At 32.4% G+C, this 22,761-nt stretch overlaps 1 protein-coding gene across 2 annotated transcripts in view; it reads left to right on the top strand.

The window, feature by feature from the left end:
* Nucleotides 1-22,761, top strand: part of LOC129952723 (probable nuclear hormone receptor HR3) — a 269,230-nt gene that overhangs the window by 231,350 nt on the left and 15,119 nt on the right. For both annotated transcript variants that reach the window (XM_056065522.1, XM_056065523.1), the window contains exon 2: nucleotides 10,564-10,791. In XM_056065522.1, the coding sequence (XP_055921497.1) occupies nucleotides 10,564-10,791 (228 nt within the window). The remainder of the gene's footprint in view (nucleotides 1-10,563; nucleotides 10,792-22,761) is intronic.

Raw genomic sequence — 22,761 nt, forward strand, 5'->3', positions numbered from 1 at the left:
ACAATTACATAATGTAAATCCGTTGCTCTACATTCAATTGAAACGTTTTGCTCTTTTGCCAGAAGGAAAATTGAATTAAAATAAGAGCACAGCAACTGAGTGGTTTTCAGTGGAGGAACGGAGGGGACAAGTAGGCACATATATATATAGTAACAGAGGGAGGGGGGTAAAGAGAAAATGATGCGAATACTCTAGAATAGGATAGTCTTTGGTCTGGTCTGACAGTAAAATTTAAAAAAAAAAGAAAAAGTTTTCTGAAAATGATTTAATTTTCTCGGAGGAACATTTTTTGGAGGATATTTTGTTATCCCTTTCTTCTGTAGAATAAGTAAGGACTCATATTTTTATGTACACACATAACTACTTTTGTAAAATACGAAATAGATAGTGAAGTATGAAAAAAGAACAGATTCCTGTAGGACATAATAGTGATGACTTAAAATGAGTTACAATTGACGTTTTGAAATTAAATTTTACTTGAAAAAGAGATAGATATAGAGAGTGAGAGTGAAGGGAAGTGACTCAAGAGAGCTGTCAAGAAATTAATAACATTTTATGACATATTTCACTTGTTTAATGAGATTTTTGTTTTTTTTTCTTGTTCTTTTATTTAAATGGAGATCTAGTTTAACAGAAATTAATATTATAGATGGGTAGATTGTAATTTTTGTGTCACGCAACCACACTTACAGTCTAACAGTGCAGCAGCCAATTTAATGGCGGATACTTCATATTAAACTACTTTACCTACTTAAATATTGGGTTTACTTTCTTAAATTTACTCAATATTTAAGTTTGTTGACATTTAGTTGGGAAAGTGTAGGCAAACCTTAAAGAAAAATGTTTGACAGCAGATACTGCAGAGTGCACTTACACTTACAGAGTTGTAAAGACTAAAATTTTACATTGAAATGAGTTATTGACTTTCAGAATTGACTTTTAAATGACTTCCAAAGTCAAAGGGACTGCAGTCTAAATGACTTTAATGGCTGAATCACAAACACGCTTCAGCTCCGTCTTCACCTGACAGTTCAGTCATAGGAATTCAATGCATGTTATCACAATGGAGCTTCAACTTCACGTTTCGTTTGACAATCGTAAGGATAAGAACGTAATGTAATATCTGAACATTTGCTTTGTCTGACAGCTCAACAACTGTAAAAAAATGTCAATAAACAACATATTTGCTCTTTGGAGGGATGAAATAATAGAAATGTCATTCAAAGCAATCTCGAAGCAGGCCCACCGTAACACAGACGAAACCAAAGCTGAAGCGGGTTTGTGATTCAGCCATAAGTCAATTGAGGTTTTAAATTGACTTTGAGTAATGACTTTTAAAAAATTACTGAACTTCGATGTTACAAGTCAAAGTTATTTTGGAAGTCAATAGACTTTAAAAAAAAATCAAAGTCATAATTTAACTGCAGTCGATAAGAGACTTTAGTTTTTACAATTCTGACATTCGTGAAGTTTCAAGTTATAGAAAAACTTAAAAATGAATTTTTTACAGAAGATACTTAAAAGATTCCTTATATTCATGCAAGATTTGATTTTGTTTGTATTTGGTGAAGTATAAATGTTGGCATCAATTTGACAGCTGACAGTTTATAACATATCAATGTAGAAATGATAACGAAATCATATTTTGAACTACTTTGTATTTTCTATTGATAAATAATAAGGACGGTAGTTTTATCAAGCCGCTTTAGCTTTTCTTCAGATACAATTTCAGAAAAACGAAAAACCTTTTATTTTACTGAAAAACACCCTATTTTGTAAATAAATCTCAAAAAATGCGATCTGATAGCTATTTTTTAAAATGACAAAATATCGTTTAAAAATTTCTCAATACTTACATTTTTTCTGAATTTAAAATTGTTTTTACGTTAATACAAATAAATCAAAAATCATGATCTTTAGAAATGGTACAGGCAGATTCGCAAGAAATGAAAAGTGGAAATGGGAAAATGTGAACTTAGAGGTGGTTAAGGGGTATAAGTATCCTGGAGTTACTATAACACCAAAACTTTCATTCAAAAAACATCCCAACGCAAAACTAACAGAATCGAAAAAAGCTATCAATTGCAATTGGAAAAGGGTCCTCAGCAAAAAATATGTAGCCCTGAGCGCCAAATATAAGCTCTTTGAAGCGGTGGTAAGATCGATAATGTGCTACGCTGCCCAGGTGTAGGGATTTCTTCAATACGACCAAGTAGAAAAGCTTTTGAAATACTTCATCAAACAAATATTCTGGCTTCCAGAAAACACCCCCTGGAGACCTTACATTCTCCGCTGTACATCCTTACACTAAAAATGGATCTTAACTACATTTGAAAGTAGAGGCTCTGCCAAGTCATAGTTTACCCAGGATCATGGGTCATCATCAGGCATCTTCTTAACCGAAAATCGCAGTTTTTTAGAGAGTGGATGCTGCTAGAGCAGTCACATAATATGAAATTGCTAGAAAGTGAGACCTGTACTTGGAAGTATAGCTTCGATACACTGCTCGAGAGGAATGAAGAAAAAAATGTCAGTAAGTTCACCGAGATAGCAGAACGAAGCAACACGCGAAGTATGTACAAGGGTCTGCAGCACAATCTCCACGCCAGTAACTATTTTGATGACCGCTACACGTTGGAGACAATCTCTACTATCTTTAAAACGCGAGGATAGTCACTACATCTGAATTACCGACCATATTGTGCAGATGAAAACACAGATTGTACCCTATGCAACCATACGGTTAGCGAAGTCGTACTGCACTTCCTAGGAACGTGCCCTATTCTTGCTGCAATCAAAAGAGGACACTGGGAAAAGAGCGTCTTAACTTTAGATAAAGCCAAAGGAATCCTTAATGAACTGAAGTGGAACGTGTTGAGCAGTTACGTCAAAACAGCGCTTAAATACCGATACCAAATCCTGAACGAATCCTTCTGAACGCATCTGAAATCAACCCCACAAAACAAACTTTATGAATCTTGATACAAATATGTTTATTCAATTAACTTAATACAACTTGAAAATATTAACAATTCTATTTATTATGCACCGATTCTTAGTAAGATTTTTAGACCAATCGGAAAAATTTGTTTACTTCACATTTTTTCAATAATCCAAATTGACTAAATTATAAGTTTCGACCCAAATAATTGGATTTTAAGTTGTTTTTTGTCCAAATATTTGGGAAGATAAACCAAATATTTTGTGGCAAAAAACGGCCAATTGATTATTTTCTTATTTTATTGAGAAAAACTGTAACATTGATTGCACCTGTTGCCACAAATATTGGGAAGGAATTATCAGATTTAGAAAATATTCAGGGCTACAAATATTTTTTAAAAGTTTTTTTTAACATTTTTGACAATAAGTAATTTTTGTCTAGAAAAAAATAATTGTCACTTTTATTTTTAAGAAAGAAAAATCTATAAACAATTCTACTAAAAAATTAATTTTGAATCAAGTTTCTTGGGAACAATGAAAAGTTTTGAAACTTTTACAAATATTGACATATCACTGTGGGCTTCAAAAACTAAAGGAACTCAGAGTTCTGGGCGAAAACTTACATTTTTCGTATTTTGAGGCTAAAAATAACGAATCATAAACGTAAAAGTAATCATTTACCTTAAAGAAATATCAAGCGATTTATTTATCATTTCGAAATCTGTTAGTTTTCGCATAGAAATATATTAGTATTCTCCCAGAACTGTAAATCGTGTTAGCCTTTACCTTACTTACTTACCTAAGGTGGCGCTACAGTCCGGGGCGGACCTGGGCCTCAACCAACAAGCGTCTCCAGCCAGCTCGGTCCCTAGCTAGCTGTCTCCAGTTTCGCACGCCAAGTTGGTTGAGGTCCTCTCCCACTTGGGTGCGCCACCTGAGTCGCGGTCTTCCTCTACTGCGCCGTCCCTCGGGATTGGATAAGAAAACCTTCCGGGCTGGAGCGTTGATGTCCATCCGCTCTACATGACCTAGCCATCTAAGCCGTTGAACTTTAATTCTGCTAACCAGGTCAGCGTCGCTGTACCTCCATCTATGCGTACGGGACCAAAAATCACCCGAAGAATTTTTCTCTCGAAGCATCCTAAGACGCTTTAATCTTTCTTTGACAGTGTCCAGGCCTCAGCGCCATAGATGAGAACCGGGATGATGAGTGTCTTATAGATGATGATTTTACATGCTCGAGAGAGGACTTTACTTCTCAATTGCCTTCTAAGCCCAAAGAAGCAGCGATTTGCAAGAGTTATTCTTCGTTTGATTTCAGCGCTGGTGTCGTTGTCTGCATTAAGCCTTTACCTAGAATCATGAAAATTGTCTTCGTTTTCAAATTGAAATCGGTCAGTCTTCGTCTCAAAAGTCAAAATGATACATTTGAAGTCAATAACTTTACTTGTTCTCAAGATATTCAGGTCGAAAATGTTTACCATTTTTAAGGTTTTTATTTTTTGTAAATTCAGTAACGTTTTCCATCGTTCTAATAAATCTTCTTGAAATTATGTACATGTATATTTCCAAAGGCATTTGAGAAAGTTTGTAAAAATGTTTGATTTAAATTTTAGAGACCTTGGAATTTCGAGAAATGTCAACATTTTTAATTTGAGAAACCGGACCTTTTACTTAAAATTCCAAATGGATATTGATACAAAATAATTAGTTTACTTACAAAGTTCCTTCGAAAATTTAGGTGACTTAAAAAGTTTTGCTCCTGTTCCATAAATCACAAATGTTTGTTAATATTTATTTTTGAATATAAACGTGTGTAGAAGTCTGATATTCGATTAGTTTTCAAATCCTTAGATAAGTCATAAGAAAACTAGAGAGAAGTTTTTCGTTGGGCGCCATTTTGAGTTTAATAAATGTATTAAAATTATGGATATAGTAAAATTAAAAACAAATAAAAAGGTTAAAAAATAAAACGAAACGTATAACTACTTTATAAATACATAGAAAATATACATGCCTCTAAATTGAAATTTTAACGACACTATTAATATGCCTTTAAGAATTCTTTTCATAATGGATGACAAATGGTTACATTACGTAACGTAATATATGTAATTCCTTGCTATAACAAACGCATCTTCATTATGTATACGTTGGCATTTTATTTCTCAATCCATGTAAATACCTTAATCCATCATCGAATTAAATCCATGCATCATTTATCAAAATTCGACAAATAATAAAACAACAAAAAAGGAACACGTATCTATACATACGAGTATATGTATTTCGTCATTTCCAACAAACAATGTTAACCACCTTCCCGTACTTATGAATACATAATTATATACAATTCAGAGAAAAATTCATATAAAAAACCTATAAATATACAAAAATACACATCATCATCATCATCATCCGTACCGCATATAGCCGAGAGCCGAGAGCGGAAAGCTGACAGCCGAAAGCAGCAGCAGCAGCCGTTCGAGCGAGCTGATTATCACAATTCAATCATCGACAAACAATTTGTCATCAGTCATCATCGCGCACTTGAGTTCATTCACTTCAAAGATACATATAGCAACAAAATGGAAAAATGAAAAATAAATAAATACAAAATAATCTATAGGTTAGGTGCCCACAGACCTGTCAATAGTCTTCATACCTATCTATAGAAAGCTCTAAGGAGAATGCTAGAACACCTACAACATTTTTGTTTTACTTCACTTCAAATTCAAATTAAACTCACCGTCAAGGCGTTCCCTTTTTTCGCCTTTGATATTCACGAATTTTGATTTCATTTAAATTTATCTAACTTCTTGGGTTTCAAATATGAGCCATAACCAACCTCGTCAGCGCCCTTGTTTTAGGCACCTTTAAGCTCAAACACTCACCCTCTCTCGTAATCCCTCTCTCTCTCTCTCTTTCTCCAGAACTTTCTCTATCTTTGTCTCTATCAGTTCAGTCGGTTAATGAACTTTAATGCAAAATTCTGTGAATGAGAAAATATAGCGACACCGTGCCTATTAAAGGGAAAGTCCATTAACCTTTTGCCAAAAAAAGAAACACAACAAATCGAGCCTATTCGGTGAGATATTTTTTGACAATCACCACACGCGGCATTTTCAAAAAAAAGTATAGGTACAGTACAACCCCCTTACACCAAATTTCCGAACCCCCAACTTATCCCAAAGTCACCTAGAACCTTTAAGGCGATGAGTTGGATATTTTGTGACGTATAAAATTTCTAGGAGGCGTTGTTCTAGGTAAGGGAAGGTAGGTTTTTATTCAAAATGGGGGTTATTAAGGTCAATACACTGTGATTTAGTGAGTCAGTGAGTGAGTTTGGTGAGATGATGATGAATTTGTAAATATTTGATTTCAAGATAACGACACGACCAACGACGAGAGAAAGCTTAAAGCGAATCCTAGAAAACGTAACATTTTTACGTGCGTTTGTATAGCTTGGGTACACCCATTTATCAAAAACCGTTTTGGGTTCCTCTTGGGGGCTGTTAGCTATTTTTCTTTCTTTTTTTAAATGGTGATGGTGATGATGATTTTGGAGCAAACGTCACGAAGGCGTATATACATAGATTGATGTGTTTTTATTTATTTTATTTTGTGTGGCTAAGAATTTTCGAGGATATTAATTAGCTTCCTAGGTCAATGAATTTTTAGGCAAAAGTCGTGCGTCCTTTCGTTCGTGTTTTGAAAAATGAACCCAGTTGACACACAACATAAAGGGCATTTGGTTTTTACGGATCAAATCGAAATCGGAGTTGGAGTTGAAGTTGAATTTGAGTGTCGATAACCTTTTTGTACATGATATGTGTCATAGAGACTTATAAGAGAACTATAAAGAAAGAAAAGAAGATGAGTTTTTCTTTGTTTTGTATTTCTTTTAAGTTTATGTAAATGAAAAAGTTTTGTTGGACTTAAGGTGTTGTTGGTGGCTTTGTTATCTTCATCAGAGTCATCATCGTCTTTAAACAGATTCCTTTTTAAATTATTGTTGTAGCATCAACAGGAGCGGATTAATGTGTAACCAAAAAGCGGTTAAGAAGTGTCACGACACAAATAATTTTGTGATGTGTACAGTTTTTCTTCTTTAAATTGACAATTTACGATCTTAGACCTAAATAGACGAAGCAAGTTTTTATATTAGTAATAATCTTAAAATTTTGTGTCAAAAACTACAACAGTTGCTATTTTAAAATAATTAAAAGTTTTGTGTCATAAACGACACAAGTTTTCATATCTCTGTAAGTCTAAAATTTTTGTGTCGAAAACGTCAAAGTTGTTTATTTTTTAGTTACGAGTTTTGTGTCACAACCGAAACAGGTTTTTATTTAACTGGAAGTCTAACAAGTGTAAAAGTTTTGTGACAAACACGTTACTAGATTTAACTCAATGATAAAGACTTGAGATATAAAAAGTGGTCTTTTCGTTTATAATTTCTGTCAAAAACTACAATAGTTGCTATTTTATAATAATGAAGAGTTTTGTGTCACAAACTACACAAGTTTTCATATCTCTGTAAGTTTAAAATTTGTGTGTTGAAAGCTCAACAAATTGATGAAACAAACAGTTGTGCGTCACAATTGCAACAAATTTGTATTCAACTGGTAGTCTAACAAGTGTAAAAGTTTTGTGACAAACATGTAACTAGATTTAACTCAATGATAAAGCTCTACGATTTAAAAAGAAGTCTTTTCATTTATAATTTCTGTCAAAAACTACGAAGTTGCTATTTTATTACAATTAAAAGTTTTGTGTCACAAACGACACAAGTTTTCATATCTCTGTAAGTTTTGTGTCACAACCGAAACACTTATTTAACTGGTAGTCTAACAAGTGTGAAAGTTTTGTGACAAACACGTAACTAGATTTAACTCAATGATAAGGCTTTACGATATAAAAAGTAGTCTTTTCGTTTTACAAAAAAAAAACGTGTGCCAAACAAGCAACATGTTGCCATATTCTTATCATAATTAATAATTTAGTGTCACAAATGCAATAAGTGTAACATATTTCTGTCACAAATTTCATTATTCAATTGTAGTTTAAAAGTTTTGTGGCATCCACGTAACTAGATTTAATTTCAGTGATGAGGCTTTGCGACGTAAAAAGTGGTCTTTTCGTAATAAAAAAGTAAAAAGTTGTTCGCCAAACAATAAACAACACATGGTCAATGAACTGAAAGTATAAAATATGTAAGTAACACTTTACCAGAATTTATTTTACTTATAAAATTTTCTGAAAAATCTATACTGTCACATTAAATTTAAAAAGTTTTAAGTTTTGTGTCAAACGAGCACATTTTATCATTTTGTTGAAAGTCTTAAATGTGTGTGTCACATAGGTTAAAAGTAACAGGTTACTAAAATTAATTTCATTGATAAAGTCTCGTGAAAAAAGTATTTTCCCTTTTTAAAAAAGTATTTTCCCCTTTTAAAAGATTCGTGTCAAATAGGTCACAAGTAGTCATTTTACGTTACTAAACTTTAAACTTTAGTATCCCACAGGTTACGAGTTGTCTTATAGGAATCTCAAAAGTTGTATGTCACACACGCAAAAAGCCTTAAAGTTAATTGTCAATTACGTAACAAGTTTTCATTTTACTAATATGTCAAAAGTTTTACCTTTATACCATACGTTTTGAGCCGCACATATTTAAAATATTGGCATTTCAGTATTAGTCTAAAATATTTTGTGTGTTCAATGACAGTGTTTCAAAAGTAAAAAGTAACTTTAAAAACTTGTGTGAAGAATAAATCGTTTGCACTTTGTCAAATTTTAATTTCACAAATTGAAGCTAAAAACTTTAGTGTCACACACGTAACAAGTTCTTATTTCACTTAAAAGATGTTCAAAAATGTTGTTAAATAAATATATGCAATTTTGAAATAATATACAATTTTGTGTCACAAACGCGGAAATTCTCATTTCGCTGTAAGTCTAAAATGTTTGTGTCAAAAACGTCAGAAGCTGTTATTTTTTAAAAGTTTTCACTCAACTGGTAGTCTAACATATTTGGGTCACAAAGTTCATTAGTCAAGTTTCCAAGGTTAAATTTCACTGATAGGCCTTTCGATGTAAAAATTAGTCTTTTTAACACAAATAGTTTTGTGTCATTCTCTGAAAGTCTAAAATTTGTGTGTCACAAAGATCAGAAACAAAACATTAATAGATTTAATTTCACAAATAAGGTTTGGAAAAAAAATGTGTGTATTTTCACTTTTATTTGAAAATTTTAGAGTGACCAAGGTAACAGGTTTTCTTTTAAGAAGTTCGAAAGTTTTGTGTCAACCTGCAAGACCGTCAAGTTTTCGTTTCATTATTGTGTCAAAAGTTTTACTTATCTTTACACAAAACGTTTTTAGCCACACACGGAAAATTTTGCCATTATTTGTATTTATCTGAAATGTTTTGTGTTTAATGACAATTCAAAAAAATATTTGTATTTAAAACGTTAAAATTTGTTATTTAACTTTAGTAACTTTAAATCTTTGTGTCCCACACAAGTGAAATGTTGAAATTTCACAAAAACAAGGTAAAAAGTTAAGTGTCACAAACGTAACGAGTTGTAATCTCATTTACAGAATATTTACAAGTTTTGTGTGACAATTTTAAGGCATTGTAAATTTAAAACTTCAATAGCAATAGATCACCTGTTTAAATAATTATTCATCCATTATTGTAATGAACCTTGCAGATAAATTTGTTGATTTCACCTAAAACTTAGAAAAATGGCACCATATTTCATTATACTACGACGTTCGATAAATCTAACTGTTGCATTAATTTCCTACGGTGCCACAAAGAAACCTCTTAGGGCCAGTACTTTTCATCTGATTTTCTCTCAAATGCTTACTCTTGTATCATATTCGAAGTGTGGTCTTTTGGGTATTTATAAATGTGTAAAAAGGAGCTTTATCTTGAATAGAAGCTAAACTTATAAAAAAGAAATGAATTTTTCAAATCAAGGCTAATGATGGTATAGGGAAAGTTGACATTGAATAACCTAACAAAAATTTGGAAAATTTTTAAAAGTGTCACCACTTTTAAGACGAGTTCAAAGAAGTTATTATTCTATTTTAAGGGAAGTAAGTTTTGTTAAACACAAATACTTTAAACTATTTCAGAAGTAGGCGCCCTCGAATTTTCCTAAAAAGACAGCGGCCTTTGAATTCTACATTGAGTATCGCCTTTTTTCCTTCTGTCTTCCTTATTTCAATCGATTTTCTAATGATGAAAATATGCCATCCAATCCTATCCTATCCTAACCAAGTATGGAAAGAAGTATGTTAATCGAAATAGAGATGGCAAAAAGAGTAGAAGAATTAATTGAATATTTACCCAGATTTATAGCTCCAAAGGAATTGAGGTGAACTTTATAGGTACAATATCTACACGAATATAATTCAAACAAACCTTCTACTCCTATTTACTTTTTAAAAAAAAATATTTGCATTTGTGAAAATTGGAAAATTGTTTAAACTTTTTTATTTTCCTTTGCCACAAATTTTAATTGAATTTTAAAACAAAACAAAATAAATTAATTTGACATTTAACTGACATTAACGTTATATTTTTGTGTCTTTTTGTTTTTATTTACAGCCCAAATCGAAATAATTCCATGTAAGGTGTGTGGTGATAAATCATCGGGTGTACATTATGGTGTTATCACATGTGAAGGCTGCAAAGGTTTCTTTCGTCGATCTCAGAGTTCTGTTGTGAATTATCAATGTCCACGTAATAAACAATGTGTCGTCGATCGTGTTAATCGAAATCGATGTCAGTATTGCAGACTGCAAAAGTGCCTCAAATTAGGAATGAGTCGTGATGGTGAGTTTTTATCTTAGATATTTTTTTTATTTGTATCTTGTAACAATTCAATTCTTCTTTTTCATATTTCTATTGATTCTATTTAATTCTATAGATAAGTTTGACTCACTCTTAAGGGTGACCCTCGTTAATTTTAAATTCTGTTCTTAAAACAAAGTAAAAAAAGAGTAGAAATTTCTTGTCAGTAAAATGACATTTGTACTTAATTTATGAACAACAATAGTGTCTCATATTCAGAAGTGTATAACTAGGTCTTTAAATGTGCAAACAATCAAAACCTAGCATGGACACGAAACAGTTATTTTTTCTAAATACATTTTTTTAACTCATGAGCACTAACTAACTTTCTACTGGCTATACACTACTGGCTTTACACTATAACATACACTTTAACTTGTGTTTATTTTTTTGCAAGTTCTTTTAATTTTTTCTTTTCAATAAAATATAGTCAGATGGTCACACTATTTTCGAAAAAGAATATTTCATAATTCACGAATAAAATGTAAGATGTCAAAGCATTGTTGCAGAAGCTCTTGTTTTATGGATTTATAGAATACAAATATTAAAGACTTCTCTGGCTGGTTGTAAATGTAATGTAGTTTTTCATACCGTAGATGGTATGATTGGATAGAAGAGTTGTTGGAAGACACATATTTAAGGAAAATTGGTGTCTTCTTTTAACGAACAACAGGCACATCAATGGGAAGAGACATGAGAATAGACAGGCTTGAATCTATTGCTGTGGGAACTAAAAGCTAATAGTTAGGCTTATTTTTGTAACTTAACAATTCACACAATAAAATATAAGGTTTGAGTTGATTTTTGAAGGTCTTAAACAGAGCCTAAGTCATTAACTCCTGGGGGTTAACATGAAAGCTTTCATATCGTGTTTATCTTTGGAGTACTATGTGACATTAGAATCAATAACAAAATGCTGCTGAATTCATAAAATTTTATGAAAAAATGAAGACAGTTCTTAGCAACTAATCTTAGCAGACCTTGTTCAAAACTTTTTGTTTCAAAAAATGTAATGGTTTTTCAATTTTATCTTTCAACTGGCTGAAATCTTCGCTAAGAAAAGCGCTAAACACAAATAAACTAAGAAAAATATAGGACTTAAGTAACAATTAACTAATTGGTGACATTTTATGATTCAAATCGACTCAGCGTCCCCAAAATCAAAAGAGTCTATTTAATATGTGATGTGAAAGGGTGTTTTTTTTAGTAATAACTAAAGTGGTTACTGTTCTACAAGAAACGTATACCATCAGCAGTATACTAAGAATTAAAGTTACGTCTTCTTAAGATGGGTGGTAACTTTGTTTAGGGCACGTTTGTCTTGATTTCGATTTTACCGGATAAATTGTTAAGTAATAACTTGAATTTGAGGTTATGAGTTAATTCAAGAATTTCACATTCATGATGTGCGGCTGAACAGCGAATTTCCAAATAACGCCTAAATTAAACCAATACCACTATGTCGTGATTTTTCTGGCCCGCAAAATTAAGCCTTTTTTTGACCAACTCAAAAAAGCAACAATTTTTAAAAGTATGCAGTAAGTTTTCCTTAATTTGAATTTCAATTTTTGCCTTCTATACCTTACCTTTGAAAATTCTCAAACGCTATGAGTCTTTATTTGACTTCTTATAAGAAATTTAAGATTAAGAAATTTTAATTTGATGCTTTCATTTCGAATCCAACCTTCGATTTGAAGTTTCTGCTCAAACCTTAGATCGATCTGTTTTTAATATTATCCTCTTAATATTTTTTAATATATTGTAAAAAGTTAATGTGATATACAGACTTGTTTAGAAGACGAATTTCTGCAAAAAAAGGACTTCCAAATCGTTTTGCCTTTTCTTGTCAAAAATCAGCTTTAATGTCTCAGCGTTTGAAAATGTTGATAGGTTTAAAAACGGAAGATTAAAGAAAAAGAGATATGAACTTTAAAAACCATCACGGATTTTATTTTAAAATAATTCCCAAATTGAGATACCTTCCTCCTTTTTCGAATTTTAAAATGTAATATCGAAAACCTGAGATGACAGTTTGATTGTCAAGAACAAAGCTTTGTTGCTTTTTAAAAAACCATAAGACATTAATGCTGGACACTTTATTTAAGTAAAAGAATGCAATCTTTTTTAAATGCACCCTCTTACGACCTTGCGTGAGGTCTATGGGTCACTTTAAAATATTTTGTGAAATAAATAACTAAGGCCTAGTGATTTAAGACTCTCAACCATTCCTGTGTGCAAGTCATGTTGTCAGTAATTGAGGGGACCTATAGTTTTAAGCCGAATCCGAACGGCTAATTTGGAAAGCACTTTTCATCACAAGAATTCCTCTTGGAGAATTTGTCAATTCCTCACAAGAGGCAGTACCAGTAAAAAAAAAAAAACTTTAGATGGCACAGTCAGGGATCGAACCCAAGACCTTAAGCAAGACAGTCCAACGCACTTTATTTTTAAATTCATTTTTATTACTTCAATCTTGAACCCATCTTAAAGCTAGACAAAAAATCATAAAACTAGCCTACTAACCATAACTTACAACTTAGTTACTGGTCCCGTACGGCACTCTAAAATAAACACTAATACTTAATTCTAAAGCCTTTCAGCCCTAAAATCTATGTTACTTTAATTCATTTTATTTATTGTTTGTTTATTTGAAGACTTAAAAAAAACTAATTTCAATATCCTTTTTTATTTTTCTTAAAAAGTAGGTACTTGAAATTAGGTCCTTAAAATAAAACTTAAAACTAACTTAAGCTACCTATTCTACCTATAAACTTCTTAAAGCTAGAACAACCACAGCAGCAAATCTTACTTTCTAACATTTTTTGTTTTTTATTTTCCTTATTTTTCCTTACTCCATGCTTTTTGTTTGTGTGCCCTCATGCCTATTCTACTTAAAACTAAACCCTAAAGCTATAAAATAAGTATGTTAGCCGGCCAAGGCTTAAAACCCCATCCCGACTTCTCACTCTCAAGTGCCGATTAAAGCCCCCAAAACGGGTTCTCCTGCTTCACCCTATCAGCTCGGTCCTTTTCAGACACAGCCCTACTGAACCAAAGGAGCTCTGCTCCGCCTTGTGCCATGACGTCCCGATTGAACGATTGCCTATCCACGGTTCTTCGTTTGACGTTTTAGATTAGCGGAACTGCCAATCTGTCCTATATCAGACCGCCTCTGGTGGAATGAAGCCGCTCAAGCGTGCACTTTCAAAATACTCGTCTTTCGGATGAAACGCCCCGAAAATTAAATTGTTGGTCGAAGACAAAGCTCTTGCAATCTGACCTAGAACGAGTTTTATCACGCAATTGTCAATTCTGTTCTTTCGAGCCCTGTTGTATAGGACCTGGTTAGAACAGTAATGCACGTAACAAGATTCGGCTGTTCGATATAAGCCGGTAGTTCGTAGTAAACACTGCCGCTTGAACACCCAAAAATTCTCCATCTGGCAAGGTTTAACACCTCACAGGACAATCATAAACTATCATCGGCCGTATGAGAGCCATGTAGCAAATTTCCTTCACCTCAGCCGACTGCTAAAAAACAACCGTTTCGTCATAGCGCAGGCTCCTCTTGCCCTAGTCAGAGGAACATTTACATATATGTCTGACGAAATATAAATACTGATCTAACCAGATACTCAGGTACTTCACTACACTTCTGCACGCTAGTCACTGCCCTTGAAGATCAACGATGACCATCTTGCGCCAATTCTTGCACGTATCCCTCGTGGCCCCAGCCAACGGAGACCGAAACAGAATTGTCTCCGACTTCTGCACATTTATTTCCAGTTTCCAGTCGTCGCAATATCGCTGAATCTTGTCGAAATCACGCTGCAAGAGAATTCTAATAACCTCAACCTCTCGGGCCGTTCTGTACGCAATTAGATCGTCGGCGTACGCAATTGCCTTTGTAAGACTACCTATCAGATAGCTGGTGTAAATGCTGAAGAGAATCGGCGAATTCACCATTTTTAATTAAGACTGTTGTGGTAGAAGTCACATTGCTACTTTTGACAACAAACTTTCTACCGTTAAGCATATCATAAAGTATATACAACGAAGGTTTGGTTATGCCAAGCCTGCTCAGTTTTAGGTAAAGACCCTCTAAGCATAAGGTGTCAAAGGCCTTTTCCAAATCAACCAGAACAGCACCTGTGCATTGTTGCTTTGATTTATTCCATTGGATACCAGAAACCAGTTTAGACGCAGCATGAATTGTGTCATGACCCGCCTTGAACCCGAACTATTTCCCACTTAGTCAGAGCCCTATTGATGATCTTTTCGAAAACTTTGCTGATGCCCGGTAGAAGACTTATCGACCGAAGATTTGACGACCATCATGCCACTGGCACTAACCAAAATTTAACTTAAAAATCCAACATTTTTAAGGGATTTGCAAAGACTTCAAATGAATTGAAAAATGAATGAAGACTCAAATTACAGCGGTCAAACGATAGGGGAAATTGTTTCATTGCGATTGCAGTCTTTTTAAAGACAAATGATTAGGGATTGCAAAATTTGAACTTCCAATCTTTAGGTTAAATGAATAACTGCAATCTTTAAGTTGAATTCAATGAATGATTTATTATGATTGTATGCCCAAAAGATTGTACTCTTCTACAAATGTGGTACTTTTATACTCCCTCTCAAAAATCATAAACTGAATATTTTGACAGCTGGATATGTCACTGCAAACTTTGACAGATACTCAACTACTCTTTTTGAAAAGTGTCTTCTTTATTGACGCTGATGAATTTGTATTGATTCAATATTTTAAGAAACGTTAATAACCTTTCAAAAACAAGAAAACAGAGCTAAAAATCACCATATTATTCACAGTACAAATTGAAACAATTAAATCTGAAATTATATTATTTGTTTTTATTTTTCTGTGCGTCAATTAATGACACACCTGAACAAACACTTGTATGAAAGTCTCTATATGCGTTACCATAATTTTTTGTATATGCCACAATCAGCAAAACTTTTCCTTAAAAGCTTTTCAACACCAAATTTACACATTTCATCAACATTCAACACATTACTATGTTGTTCATTAAAAAAAAAATACGTCTCCATAATGAAATGACGCTTTACAAAAATATACGCGTATTCATTAAGTGTCATAGTTCAACTCCTTGATGATGATGAATATATGTTTGTAAGTTTCTCAGTTTCTGCATAAAAATAATGTATACAAAAACAAAACTCAAAACTGTGATATGTTGAGTTAAATGAAAAAAGAAAAATTGTTCTGAAGAAACCCACAATGCGAGTGAAAACTGTTTCAGCAACCGCAAAGGACCCTTCATTATGCCTAACTATTCAGCAAGCGAAGAACAAGAACAAGAACAAGACACTTGTATACCTACCAGTACCTACCTACTCCTTTTGCATTTACTTTTTAATCATTACTGAGGTTGACAAGGACCTCCTTCCTGCCAGAGCAGCCAGCCATGATTGCAGCTTTACACAGAGCTACAGCTAAAGCAGGACTCCAGCAGCACCTAGAAAAATGAATCCAACAAAAAAAAGGAATAAACCAAGAACTGAAAGAAAACAGGAAACAGTGTGAAACTATGAAATATTTAATCAACTTGAAGGATTACATACAAACCGGGAATTTTCCTTAATTTAATGAAACGGAAAACATTTCCTGTGTTGTGTCGTCTTCTTTTCTATATTAAATATTATATTATATTGAAGGATACCTCCTCTATCTCTCTCTCTCTCAGTAAATCCACACAAAAGCAACAACAACCACAACAACAAACATAAAATAATAGAACAGAATATTATGAAAAACAGATCTTTTAAAGGGTTAACAAGACAAGAATTTTTGCTTAGATACGTTGCGGTGTGATGCGACGCGGCGTAGATATTCCCAATAGCACTTAATGGCACAGAGAATGCAAAGACGTAGAAAATGAATGAAGATGGAGATGGAACCGGGCGGGCCTGTGAAAATCTAAGATCTAAAGAAAAACTATCTCAATTTTTGCCTTTATTCCTTTAAATACATATCTATGCCTTTTTTCCTTTCTTCCTGTGATGTATAAACAGGAGTAGTATAAGGATACAATATAGGAATAGTTCGTTGAACTGTAGACTCTCTTTTTCCTTTTCGGAAGGATGATGATGAAAATAAAAGAAATCCTTCTTCAGGGCAAACCACATTATTATATTGTGTGTACTATATTATAGTGAATAGGTTTCTAGGTATAGGCTAGAGGTTGTAGGAACATACACCGGATAAGGTCCTTTTTTCATCTCTATCTGCGGCGGATGGACGATGCATGTAGTGTGTTTAAACGTCTATAAGAACAACAAACTATCTTTTCATTAAGTTTTCTTTAAGCTGATGCACATCATCAACATCACAAGTCTGATGATTTGGAAGTACCCTCTTACATAAACCTAACTTAATGTTTTGAATGTTAAGGATTTTTGATGAAGTCCTTTGGGGAAATCGGTTTCTTTTTTCTAGAAGTGCTGCGTGATGTGTTGAAGAGGAAAATTTGTTTCTAATTGAAAGATTTCTTAGAATCCTTAAGAGTATCTGAAAATTTGGTGTTCCTTTTAGTACATCTTTAAACTTTATGGTTTTTTTTTGATTTTATGAATGAAATATTAACTGCTGTAGTTTTTAGTGAGATTGGATTACCTGCGATATTTGGAAACCATATGGCAACTATCGCATTCTTGAAAAACGTTGAACTCGAGATTTCTAACTAAGCATGACATTACGATGGTAGGGAAGACGAAGAAAGTGGACCCTATGATTCTGTTCGTCTGTCCTCGACCTTTAAGCAGAAACCATTGAGTCGATTGAGTCCAAACTTGGGAATTAAGGATTTAAGCAGATTCGGGTTTTTATATGTCTTGAGTTCCTTTTAAGTTGTAAAAGTATGAAGTTTTGAAGTTAAACAATGAATCTAGATATTTAATTCGATTTCAAATTAACTTTAAATAAAAGAAATAAAGAAATTATAAACATCAATCAAGAGTTCTATAGGTGTATGGTACCCACAAAAAACCAAAGTCCCTAAGGTCAAAAAATTCAAAGTTTGTTTTTAACGATAAACTCGATTGGAGTATTCCCTAGAGAAACAAGTGTTAAAGTAACTTAAATCCAGTTTATTTTTATGACGACTAAGCACTTTGATTTTTTAGGTCCAGCTGTATTTTTTTTTTAGAATGGGCTCAACTATGCTTTGAAAATCAGACTTAAAACCAAAGGCACCATTTTGATAATTCCGAGTTTGTGTGAAACTGCACATCATCAGCATACATGGTAGCAAACTTGTCTAATACTTTGAGGTAGATCATTTGTAAATATAGTAAAGAGCAACGGACCCTGAAGAGATTCCTGAGGAACTCCACTCAATATATTTGAGAACTGTGATCTATAAAATTCATTTAAAAACACTAATTGCTTTCTTCTGTGTAAATATGAAAATAAACAGAAGAATCTTTTAAGTTTTAATGCTAACGGTTTCAAAAGCCTTAACGAAATCCAAAAAGCTTTCAAAAGTTACTAAGTGATTGATGACGGTAGTTCGAATATCAACCGGACTTCTTACAGTTTATACAATTTTTAACGTGATTTTTAACTTCCCATAGGAAGTTATTGTAATGGGTCTGGTTTGTCAAAACATTTCTCGACGTTTCAAGGTCCTTAGAGTCGAAATAAAAGATTTGTAGAAAGATGTATCTGTGTGCGTATGTACCTACGTTCGTACGTCCTTACGTTCGCGAGGTTTTTTCGATCGACTTCAAATAAATTTTGTTATACAGATAATAAGTTCGAAAGATACAGAAAAGTCTCTCAAGAAAATTGCGTGGGCAGTTTTTTACCATAGCCGTTTTAAAAAAAGGTGAACATTTTGGTTAACTCTTAATATCTTACGAACCAAAAAACTTGAATTAAATTTTGTATTGTATATTGTAATGTGATACCAAATAAGTAATTTTTTTGAAATTAATCAACTAATTCCAATTAACGTTTTTTTTTATAAATCAAAAAATAAACTGAAAAAATGTTTCACCTCTAAAATTTTACGAATAAAAATGATTTCATCTCCAAATAAATTTAGCTCAACAGAAAATAACGTTTTTAACATCTGGTAACATTTTGATAAAAATCAAATTGACATAATAATTAACATTATACAAAATAAAACCAAAAAAAAAAAAATTATTCAAAGTTGGTAAAAATTAAATTTCTACTCAAATATCTTTTTAAAAAAAATTAATAAAAGTTGACAAAAATTGATTTTCGACTCAAATATCTTTTCGAAAATTTGAGATATTGGATTAAAACAACTTCTGTCCTTTTAAACATATTGTTGTTAACATTCAGTAAAATTTTGAGAAACATCTAATTGACAGGTTTTTTTACGAAATATAAAAACCTAAAAAAAAAATTATTGGTAAAAATTTAATTTCGACTAAAACAGCTTTCAAAAATTTAAAAATATTTTCTTCAAATTTTCGTATTTCACAGAAAATATTGTTTTGGATATTCAATAGTTTTTTTGTATAAAAATCCAACAGTCCGTTTTTTCATAAAAAAATAAAATTTGGTAAAAATTGATGTTCGGTTCTCTCAAATTAATTTCGTTCTTCCAATTTGCAAAAATTTTAAAAATGCTTTTATATGAAAAAGTATAAAGTTTAAATGTTATTCAATGAATTTAGATTATTAATTCAATTTTAAATCAACAATGAAACAATGAATGAAACAATTTAGTAGAAAAAGCCATACAATGATTTGAAAAAGAGAAAGTCTGTTAAGGCACCCGAAGTTGTTGTTTACTACACTCCTAACTTAATTTTTCCATTTTATTTCTATGAACAACTAAGCACCTTGATTTTTTGAGCTAAGCATTAATTTATTTCTGCAGTAAATTCTGCAGATCAGCGTTAAGCCTAAATCCACCATCTTTAATCAATCAGAGTTCTAGAGAAAAGAAAAACTGTGTATCATCAGCATATACAATTTGCAAAGCTTCTCTTATACTTTGAGGTAAATCATTTGTAAATATTGTAAAAAGCAGTGGACCCTGAATAGATCCCTGAGGAACTCCACTCAATATATTTTTGAACTGTGATTTATAGTTTTTATTCAAAAACATTAATTACTTTCTTCTGTTAAAATGAAAATACATTGAAAAATCATAATAAGATCATGTGTTCAATTAGTCCAAAAAGTTTATAAAAGTTGGTATGTCATTACTGATAGAACTTTAAATATCACCAGATGTTTTTATCAACACAGATAGGTAACTATGCTAAAGCCTGAAACCAGACTGCTTGTTGTATATAGGACTATTTGTTTACAAGAAACCGGGAAGTTGACAGTAAATAAGTTTGTCCAAGTCTTTTGAAAAATATGATAAAATTGAAATAGGCACTGAAATTATTGAGTCTTACACTGTTCTAAAATATTTTCGAGTTTAAATTTGACCAAAACTTTGATTTCGACGTCAATAAAATGATAATAATGTTTAAATAGTTGTTATTTTATTTTTATTTGTTTCGAAGTCTTGATTAAAATTGAAACTCCAAAACACTATTAAACTCTAAACTTAGGCTTATTTTTAAAAACCTCAATAATATAGGGTTACATTTTAAATTAAAAAATTTGACAGTAAAATATTTTGTCAAGTTTGTCAAACATTTAAAAGCAAATAGTTTTTTTCGTTGGTTTATTTGATTTTTACAATTTTTAAAACTTATTCTTCTTTTTTAAAGTTAACTTATTTGTTTTTCTCAAAACTTCTACAATAAAAAAAAATTGAATTTCTTCAGCCTTATGTTATTAACTAATCAAAATCAAATCAAATGGGGTGGCGCAACAGTCCGTTGTGAACCAGGGCCTAGTGACTTACAACTCTCAACCATTCCTGTGTGCGAGTACTGTTGTCAGGAATGGAAGGGACCTACAATTTTAGGCCGAATCCGAACGGCTAGTTTGAGAAAGCACTTTTTCATGACAAGAATTACTCTTGAAGGATTTGTCAATTACTCGCAAGAGGCAGTACCCGCGAAAATTATTTTTTTTTAATTAAGGTGGCACAGGCAGGGATTGAACCCAAGACCCCTTGCATGACAGTCCAACGCACTAACCATCACGCCACGGGTACTACGTTATTAACTAATACCCTACAGAATTATTCCTTCTAAATAAACAAACGATATAAAGACTTTTGTAGTAATAGGAGGTATTGATATTTCTTAGTATTTAATAGAATTTGGAACCCAGTTCTTAATTTTTTCGGAATCGATTAATCCCTTCTTGGGTAGATGAGAAAATTTGTCTTTAATGTTGCAATTCAAACTATATTCTTCATCAATGGCCCTCGATCTTTACACCCACTTTACAAATGAAGAAAATAAAAAAATAAACAAGAAAATAATGGGTCCAACAAAACTTCTCTTTAATTTTTTGTCCTCACGTATTTGAAATGAATCTTTTAACTCATGACCAAGGTCTAAGGGTGTTTCGTTGGAAATTTGAATTACTTATTTAAGACTGAAAATAAAACATGTTACTCTTAAAAGCTCGTCATTTTCTCTATTTCAATAATTTGTCTTCTTCTTCCAAAACTGACACCATTCACTTGTTGAAACCATTTAAAGGTTTCGAATGTTTTCATAAACGTCAGCCCATCTAAGAACTACGTTATCTGCATTCATAAAGTCAGATTTTCGAACGAACTAACCTTGTCGAACTGCAGTACCTACCGTTCATAAACGTCAGACTGTTGTCAGCTGAATTTGTTTGGCTGCAGAAAGAGCGGGAATTATGAAAATCATTTTTGAAACGACAAGAAGGACGAAGAGGCACTGACTGGTGTTTGTGTCAATTATAATTTTCTTTTCTTTTTCGGTAAGCAAATCAGAAATCAAGTTCAACAAAATGTGTTTGACAGCCATTTTTCTCTGACGTTTATGAACTCTGTTTACATACAAATCGGACTAAGTCAGACATTTTTGTTTACTGCAGACATTCTGCATTGGGAGTGCGTTCACAAATGCATCAGAAAAGAAATGCGATTGTACTAGATTGTACAACATCGTTCCTCTAACAATAACGTCTTAAACTCCAGAGTGCTTCACTTATAACAAAACAGGGATGGACGAATCTTTCGTCCGCCCGTCCGTCGATAATGTCTAATAGCAGTTTTCATTAATTTCTTTATAGCAAAGTTACCGCACGAAGTGAGTGAATGAAACCAAAAGTATTTGGCGCATACTTTTAAAACATGTACACAAAATGTATTTCAGCAAGTTACGATTTCGAAATGATAATTTTTCTTATTTTAAACGGTCTCAGCATCTCTTAATATTCCACTTAGAGTAAAACAAACATTTGTTACTATTTGTAACCCACTAAAACCATATAAAAGCTGATATTTTGTCATTTCAATTTAATTAGTTAATAATAAACCGTCTGATTAATTGTTTTCTAGCTTTTCCCAAACTGTCAATAATTATCCGTGTTCAAATGATAAGCAATTGCTAAGCTCTAAGTCTCTAAATAGTAAATAGTTTTCTAATTTCAAGCACAAAATTGTAATCTTTTGCCAACAAATAAACACTTTTATTAAATACGCTACATCTGAACACGTCTAAAAAGTGACAGATCAAGAATTAAAAGAAATTCAAAACAAACAAACCTTGGTCTGTCCACAGAGCAGTGGCGAAGGCACCATATAAGTCGATTCCTATCGACTTACCTTTTGTAAATCTCAATATCAACAAGAAAAACTTCATGCATCATGTATATAAACAAATTATTTAACAGCAACCCTTGTGACATCGACATTACTTTACAATAATTTAATCAACATGTATTTTCTTCTTCAAAGGTATGCCGGGTTATTATTTTTTCGCTGAATAGAGCAAAATTTGTTTTCTATCCCGTTTCCTCTTTTACTTCTCGCTAGG

The sequence above is a fragment of the Eupeodes corollae genome, chromosome 3 (genome assembly GCF_945859685.1).
Source record: "Eupeodes corollae chromosome 3, idEupCoro1.1, whole genome shotgun sequence".
Classification (NCBI taxonomy): Eukaryota; Metazoa; Arthropoda; class Insecta; order Diptera; family Syrphidae; genus Eupeodes; species Eupeodes corollae.